Source organism: Pomacea canaliculata, linkage group LG11, assembly GCF_003073045.1.
Source record: "Pomacea canaliculata isolate SZHN2017 linkage group LG11, ASM307304v1, whole genome shotgun sequence".
In the NCBI taxonomy this organism is placed as follows: Eukaryota; Metazoa; Mollusca; class Gastropoda; order Architaenioglossa; family Ampullariidae; genus Pomacea; species Pomacea canaliculata.
In genome coordinates this window covers 5,925,539-5,934,348 of record NC_037600.1, presented here as the reverse complement: position 1 = coordinate 5,934,348, position 8,810 = coordinate 5,925,539, and the positions used below count along the sequence as shown (strand labels likewise).

The 8,810-nt window shown below is 37.0% G+C and overlaps 1 protein-coding gene across 1 annotated transcript; it reads left to right on the top strand.

Annotated features, from left to right (window-relative positions):
• The first annotated feature begins 615 nt into the window (after positions 1–615).
• Positions 616–8,803, top strand: LOC112575053. Its single transcript, XM_025256581.1, has 11 exons — positions 616–746; positions 1,379–1,519; positions 1,773–1,904; positions 2,267–2,467; positions 2,744–2,852; positions 3,076–3,154; positions 3,324–3,986; positions 4,460–4,623; positions 5,460–5,927; positions 6,180–6,529; positions 7,521–8,803. Exons 2-11 carry the CDS (start codon positions 1,465–1,467, stop codon positions 7,979–7,981), a joined length of 2,682 nt encoding a protein of 893 aa, XP_025112366.1. The 5' UTR covers positions 616–746; positions 1,379–1,464; the 3' UTR covers positions 7,982–8,803.
• Positions 8,804–8,810: the final 7 nt, after the last annotated feature.

Sequence of the window (8,810 nt, the reverse complement as noted above, 5' to 3'; positions counted from 1 at the left end):
GACAATAGAGTAGAAAATGTGCTTCATCTTCTGTAAAATGTATATAGACATGGCATTTGCTTGTATTTTCTAACAATACTGTACAAGATGATTTCTGTGTATGTATATCACTTAGTCATAGAAGCGATAAAGCAAATGAGGCATCTCTGAAGTGATTAGCATGAGAGTGAATTAGTGTGATCAGTGTAGCTAAAATCCATGTTTTCTGATATCCATCACCCATGTTTAAGAATATAGAAAAACATTTTATGGTCCTCTACTCCTTGACTTAGTCTTACCTGATTCAAACCTAAGGCTATTCTTACTTTATTACCTAGTCTGTTTTTCTGTGTTCATCACAATTAAAGAATAATCAATACGCTTAGTGAAGAATACGGTCCATGAAGATTTCTGTTAATCAAAGCCAGACTTTAATAGTTTTCATATAATAATTTACCAGGACGGGATGTTGAGAGAAGGGGTACAGATTTCGGGAATACCTGTATCTAATTAGAGGCCAATGTGTCATGTGATTTGTAGTAGATAACACGACAGCAACATGTACAGAAACCTGTAAGGTTTGCAGTTGTTAACATGGTACATATGATAAAAAAAAAACTAACGGAATATATAATAAGACGACTCATTGTAGAACTGATAGGACTGTTATCAAAGTCACGTGACCTACTAAAGTATTTTGCAGAAGCAAAAGGCATTCATTGGCCGTGCTTAGCAAGTGTCTGTGTTACATTCTACACAAACTAGAGGTAAGTTCAGCATTTGTCTATGAATGACATGAAATTGTAGTATGGACGATAAAAAGAGGAACCCCTCAATCACAAATAAAACAGTGTGCAAAGAAATGGTTTCTCAGTAGCTTCTGTGTATTGTCACAGATAAGCTGTGTTTCTAATATCTATGTGTGCGAGTGTTTAGGTGTGTTATCTTACTTGCATATGTCAGTGTATATGAAATATTCATTAGCATTTGGACATTTAGTGTGTGCAAGAGTTTATTTCTACAAGATCAAAAATTTGGTCTTCTTCGTCGTGTAGTCGAAGGTGGCTGCTAACTGCGCATAATGTATCTTACATCCATCCGACAGATATAGGTCACCTCGCAACCTCTATCGTCACATGGACAGCTTTTGGTGTACAGGCAGATAAAATGCAGATAATATTTACTCTTAGATTATCTATTGGAACAGTTTGTAGAAACACAGGTTAGCAAGATATTGTCTTGTGATATTTATACAATCTTCTTTCCTTTGCCGTTTGATTTATTTGCTCTTACATTAAATGTCATGTAGGCTTGCCGGGAACCGTGAACAATCGTACATTTTTTCACGGAAAATACATTGATATGTAGCTCATCTTTTGTGATATGATTCTGTCGACAGTCTGGGTAGACAGAGCTAGAACATTACATGATTGCTGGATTTTTCGATAAAGAGGCCATCTCTCAGCTCTTTTGACATCTTCAGCTATGAAGAAAATCCTGTTGGTGCTTCTCCTGCAGATTGTTACTGCTTCATCGCAAGGTACAATCACTATCAGTCAATCCCTAACTCTTTCTTCCCCTCTCTCTTTCACTGTGACTCTAAGATGTATTTATTGAATGTGTGTGCTTGACTGTGTACGTGTGTTTTTAATGTGTGTACGTTTTTAGTTTTGTGTACATCAGATATTTTGAAGAATAAAATGAGAGAAAGATTTCAAGAAAACAGAAGCTATAACATGGAATAATAAAGTATTAGAATTTTAAGAAAAAGGTAATTTTTACTGTGTTTTCAGAGGGGCACATAACATGTACTATCCCGCCAGTAAAAATGTCTCAGGACGCGGTTCTGACTTGCAACTTTCCAGAAGACCTGAATGTGACAAAGAAAGACTTTGCAATATACCACTACCTGAACGACAATAGAGGTTAAACAAATCATCGAAACATACGCTTATAAATAATCTCTCCTTAAATCACAAACTACTTCTTGTAGCCCTTGACGATTTTTGAAGGTTAAACTTTTGTTTTTATTTATTTCTTTATGCTTAAAACTCTTGAATTTTTTTTTAAATTTAGCTTTTACTTTTAATAAATTTCTCTCCATCGTATGTAAGTTTACCATATATCTAGAAAGCTTATGACAATAATACTTGGAATAAAGTTACAGGGTTAAACTGTAGAAGTAAAAAAACTGTTTGGAACAAGTAGTTGATGTTTTGTGAACGTTTTTAGAAGAAAGAAAGCTCTAAACTAAAATAGATTCTTTGCTAAATTGTTTGATAAACAGATGATATTGTCGACTGCTGGTGGCTTAAAGGTGAGATGGCCTGCTCTACAAAACCGGATATCAAGTATCAAGCGAGTGTCAGCAGATCTTTTACAATTACACTTCTAAATGTATCGTCAATTCAAAAAGGAGAATACGTTTGTCAGATTGCTAACCATGACCCGAAGTTAATTCAAACCTGTCACCTTCTAATAAAGATTGGTAAGAGACCGACTTTTTAACTTAAAGTTTATTAAGTGGAATTCCTAGTTTCTGTGATTTTAAGTATCGATTTAAATAAAACTACTGAATTATATTAATGAATGCCAAGTGACTATCTAACAGGACTGTTTAAATGCATATAAACATAGATATATTTGTTTTTAATGGGGATTTCTTGCTTATTTTTATGTTTTTATACATATTGGTTCCAATAAACGGCTCTGCGTTCTTTGAATCTTTTACTTTTAATTACGTTTCCACAACTTTGGCTTTCAGCTGAAAAAGAGGATAACGGAAACCCTGTGGTTGCCATAGTGTCAACAATATTGGTAGTTGGTGTTATTTTGGTGATTCTGGTCATCATCGTAGTGGTGATGCGTAAAAGGTAGGAAATACCCAATAAGTTAAAAAAAAGTTATTTACTGAGAAGGGCTGACTGTCGAGCATTATTTCTCTTTAACGTGCCAAAACTATATCGTGGTCACTTTGTGTGGAAAAGAACCTACATAAATCATTATAAAACAGTAAAGTATGTACAATATCAATATATATAGTGTGCTGAGTAGTAGGAAGTGTAAATCAGTGCTACTCAATTGACTGTTAAACAGGATCTCCTTCAGGAAGTGTAAATGCAAGAGGAAAAATATCGAGGAAAGTGGAGAAGATCAAGCAATGGTTGTCATAGACGTAAGGACTTTATTGCAAAATAATGAGCTGACATCAGTTATAGTAAGAAATAACAAACATTTTGACATATTTGCATTTCACATGGTTCTTTGTCCCAGGGGGTTAACAAATACGATTAATCTAAATAAATACTTGTATACTAATAGTTTTACCTTCTTGTAATTTTAAGGACAAAAGAGTGACGAAGGAATTTCAAGATTTTCTGTTAAAGAAAGTCAGAGAAATGTTCCCAGACATGCTTGATGCCTGCTACTTTGTGCCTCCAATCCACTTCAACAAAACTCGGTACAAAACAGAAACTGTCGCCGGTCAAGTTGTTTACATTCCTGATCCTCCTGACCCCAGTGATGTACAGTACAACCAAGCCATGGAAAATGTTTTGAACTACTTGCGCCGAATCGTGGAAACTAAACATGAACGAATGTTTGTTCTCACACATTTTAACTACGATGACTACTTGAACAACCCTGACCATAAGTATATAACACATGTCCTGCCTGTTCCTGCTGGTCTGAAAAAAAGGAAAGGAGAAAACAAGATCGGTTGTTTTGATTTTTTGATCATCCATCGGCAGTACGGGGTGGTGGTTGGGGTGGTAAAGACTGTTGGTGACAAGGATGATGAAAGTCAGGCTAAAAAGAAGACAATTGATCACGCGGTGGTTTTAGAGGTGTCTGAAGCTATTCTACAATTGAGAAAGGCAGTTTGTGTGATGCAGCATCTCATGTCAGACCAGAATCAGCCTCCGAAAGTTCGGCAGTTCTTGATTTTACCCAACATCGCGCAGTCCACGCTAAACCGTGCACTCCACAACCACCCTGGTGTGGCTCAGGTAAGTTGTTTAGCGCACAATATCTTTTGTGGAAAAGCAGTTCGAAAAACAAACTGAAAAACTCTTAAAATGTTTTTTGATATCCAAGTATTATCTTTGATTGTTAGAAATGGACTTAATTTCTTATTGTTGGATTTTACCTTGTCGCTGCTGTGTTGGAATACCTTGGCAGTAGGTTGTAGGTGATTCAAAACCAAAAACTGTCAGTAGAGTGCCAAGCAGCCTTCCTGTATTCCTCGAAGGTATGAACCCCAAATTACCCCATTGATAAAAAGTGAGTTCTTATCTTACTGTTGTTGCAAGACAAACTCAATCTAGGTTCGATGAATATTTTAAATGTCTTAAACAGTTATGCCGTCTAAAAACACAAACTGTCAGAACACCGTCACAAAAATGTTTTGATGATGATGATGATGATGATGATGATGATGATGATGATGATGATGATGATGATGATGATGATGATGATTTAGAAGCTGCGCAAGAGCTTTGAAACCGAGGACGTACCCACTGAACTATGTCTATGTGCCGATCGACTGACTGACCCTCAACCGATGACCTGGTGGGACAGCTTGATGACTACGTCTACAGATGACTTTATTATGAACGATGACCTGTATGAATGCTTGATAGCGAGGTAAGTTGGTCCTAAGTTTGGTTCAGTTACATATTAAAATGATTTTATAATATGTATATGCAATCTCTGCAAAAAAGCTACATCCTGGTTGTTAGCTCCTATGTTTGCGGAACAGAAGATGACCTTTATGACACCTGTTCTTTAGTCATTTGTCCCTTGACCAGTCCCTGTCGTTGAAGGGTTCCCATGGATAGACGCTACAGCTGACAGACCCACCAATCTTGTCTATTGTGGGCGATAGTCAGCAGGTCCTGTACAGGACGACCTCGAGTCTTTTATGTCCTTAAGCTAGTTCTTCTTCTGACCACCACGGTCTCAACTACCCTCCAAGGTGTCTTGAAGGATAGACTTCGACGGGGGTCCTGCCGGGTCACATGACCGAACAAGACCAGCTAATGACGATTAAATGTTGAAAGTAGAGACTGTTTCCTGTTCTCCACCAGCTCTTCTACAGGAAGGATTTAGCAGGAGAGACAAAACGTCCAGACAAAGTTGGACTTTACTCTTCCTGCGGACCATGTTGACTGTTCTCTCTGCGTCCAGATTTTGGACTCTTACTTTTTCTGAAGGAAGAAAATATGGGTTAAATGTCTATAAACCAAGGTTTTTCCCTCTTTTACTAAAGACTTATACTGGACATTAAACAGTATTTAAACAGCTATTGATGTATTAAAGAAACAAGGAACAAAATTAACATAGGACGATATAACATTTTTTGATTTTATAGTCATTATCTATTATAAATTAATCATTATATATAATCATTAAATATATATATATATATTTATATTGTTTTAAGACGTTTCATTGTCACAAAAAACACTTTTTATTTACAGGTTCTGTGGGCCTGCTACAACATCTTCTCTCGACATTCCAAGAACACCCGATTCTCTTCAATTGCCCAAAACTATTTATCAAGCCGTGTCCGTAACCGGAGACTTGTTTGATCGTTGTACACTGTACCCGGGTATGACAGACCTCATCCAGGAGCCTCGGGTGTTTCTTTCAGGGCCGCCAGGCACAGGAAAAACAAGACTGTTAGGTCTAGTGGGACGGAAATGGTTATCTGAAGGTCGTGTGGTGCAAATAGTTAATACTTCAGCTGAACTTACTTCTGCAACAATACAACTAGTAAAGATTCTGCAGGAGGCACAAAGATCAGGCACTTCACTGAAGGGAATGGTTGTCAGCTTAAATTGTAACATAGACAGGAGAGAAGATATTCGTTCCACGATTAACAGATTGAAAGAAAATGCAGGTGAAAAGTCTGTATGTGTAATTGCTGATGACGTGGAGATTACTACGTACGTACAGAAAACTTTTACCAAGCTTATTTGCTATTATTTCGTATTTTGTCATTGTTTTGGAAAGTGATGGATTATATTAATTTTAATACGGTTGAAAAAAAATTGTCATTGAAAGATCTATCAAACGAACAATTTTTGTGCCAACAAGGTAGCTTTTAAATTAAATACAGAATAGTTCTAATATTAATTGCACTATTAATACTACGCGTGCTAAATGTTATTCATTAAATATCAGCTGTGTCTTAACAGGGAGAAGACAAAGCAGATTCGCATGTTTTTTCGAAGCCTTCTTTCGTGGTTGCCTGATATTTATTGCTGGGCAAGCAGCTGCAGTACTGAAAACACTCCAAAAGATTGGCGGTCGGAGATTCTGACGGTACCTATCAGCTGTCCGCCATCAGTACTACAAGAGATGGCGAAGGAAAACCCTATTCCAGGCGTAGTGCCGTATTCAGAGAGCAAGTTCACATCACCTACTGAAGGCATGCCTGTGATGCACATTAAACACAGCTACTCATCTGCCAAGCACATAGATTATGAACAGTGTGGAAAGAACATCCTAAACGTTTTATCCCAAGCTCTTCGTATTTCTTGCATGGGTACGATTTATCTTTGTTTTGATGAAATTTGATATGTCCGACTCTTGACTTAAAAAGTGTGTGTGTTTGTGTTGGCGGGGAGGGGGCGGTACACAGGGGTGATACCTCCCCATCACCCTCTATATCCTGTCCATGACAGTTTTACTTCTTAGTCTGTTTTCCCAAAGACAATGCCTAATCAAAAAGCAAATACTTAGCCCTTTTATATTACCTTTTTTTGTTATAATAGGAACGATTGACAATTCTTTCTTTTGAAAGCTTAAAGTATAAACCAGTGAAATTCATTGCTGGAGTATGACCATTCAGGAAGACATGCTGCCAACTTGCAAACCAAAACATCATCTAAAATCAACAATCTAGAGCCATCTTATGAAGATGTAAAATAAATTGTAAAAATGTTTGGTCTTTTTTCAAGCGCATTCATAACCCTTCAAAAGAAATTATGTCAACATTTTATTAAAAGACTAAAATAAATTTCTAGAAACTGAAGACCTTTAAGCATAAGATTTGCCTCCTTTCATGAACAGTAACACATCATGCAGGGTTTATTAATTCAAAACCATACGCAACTGTGAAAGACGATATCGTGGAGGTCTAAGCATAATGAGACCATGTACAGAGCCGTGATGACCTATCTATAAAAGACAGTTTCTATGTGTTTTAGCGTGGTATACACGTGCATTTTTTTTATTTTGCACGTGTATGCCATTGCATCGTCGTCGTCGTCGTCGTCGTCGTCGTCGTCATCATCATCATCATCATCATCATCATCATCACCATCATCATCACCATTACTACTGGGATCATATCCGATTTGCAGTTAATTTCCTCTATCATATTCCTTTCAACACCAAAAGCCATCACTTTAACTTTTGATCTGAACTGAATCTTCAGCGATTAATTATTGCTCAGTGTAATTTATTAGACAATATATTTCAATAAGCATAATGTGCACATATACTTTTAAAATGAATGTCTATATGTTTTGCAGACACAAACTCTGCCACAATGGACGTGCTTGCCTCGGAACCTCAAAAAAGATACAAGCATCCAACAGCTCTCCAGTACAAAGACATTTTAATGTTGTTTGAAGATGATTTTACACAGTTTATGCCCTTGATTGCTGCTTTTAAAGAATCTAGAATCCCTGTGCAGGTTATCGACTCCGAGAACCAGGGGGATATTTTGAATAATAATGTTGTTGTTGCCGCCAAAGCCGGTTTCTTGTGTGGAATTAAAAGAAAAGTGGTTATTTATGTTGAGGGAATTAAAAAGCCATCAGACGTTTCTGCGGGGTGGAACAAGCTGCGAAGCATAACCAGTTGTACATCCCAACTAGTACTGGTTTCATCTCCCGCTACTTTGGATTCACTGATTTTTAACGCGCTAGCGGGTACGGCTGAAGTAATGTCCCTAGTCCTCCGGGTCACTGCTGCCAAAATAAAGTCGTGAAAACTGCATGGTTGTAATAGCAAATATGGTTTGGAAACAACATTTGCTATTCTTGTGTCGGTCTTTGATTGGCCTGGTGTTCCCAAGAGAGTCTGGTTGTGCCAAGCTGCGTGTCCAAATGGGAACTCGACCATGTACATAGACATTGGTGGCCTGCAGCAGAATTTAAATTAGGAGACATTCCTTCTGACTCTTCATCTCAAATGCGTGCAGTTTTTAATAATTCCTAAAGCAAGCAGAAATCTTTGCCATATATATAGATGTTTGGCTTATCGCATTGCCTTCTTTTTCACCCTTCTTATTAATCTAGAATCTGAGGTAAAAAAGCTCATCACACTTACTAACCCTAACCTTTCCGGATAATAGCCATTCTCAAGAGCGTGTAAACCATTGACTATACTTGTTACAAGAATGTAAATCCAAATCATTGTTGTAATATTTATGCAGATTTTTTGCTTGATAATGCGATGAGATTGTAGAGAACATAATGAAGATGACATTTTTCAGCTATTGTTGGTTCAAGCAAATCAGTGCTTTGCTGTAATTGTTCATGTCGACAAGACCTCAGTCCTCGCCTAAATTTTCTATGCTCCTGTTATGTCTCTCAGTTCATTGGAGATGTCTTTTAGATGTACTTTAACAAATATTGTTATTTCTACACAAAGGGACACAACGGTAGGAAAGTAGTTTTCTTATGTTCATTTTAGTTCCAAGTGAGAATACCGATGACTGACGGTTTTTATCTTGAAAATTATGCATACTTACGTATAAATACTTTAAGAGTTTGTATTTTAAAATAAAATTAACCTGATCAAAAGGAAATAATATT

Bases quoted from the DNA above. Each gene is read 5' to 3' on its own strand.
- LOC112575053 (XM_025256581.1), top strand. From the start codon at position 1,465: ATGAAGAAAATCCTGTTGGTGCTTCTCCTGCAGATTGTTACTGCTTCA. The intron at 1,520-1,772 runs GTACAATCACTA...CTGTGTTTTCAG, and splicing joins TGTTACTGCTTCATCGCAAG to AGGGGCACATAACATGTACT. The intron at 5,928-6,179 runs GTACGTACAGAA...GTGTCTTAACAG, and splicing joins GATGACGTGGAGATTACTAC to GGAGAAGACAAAGCAGATTC.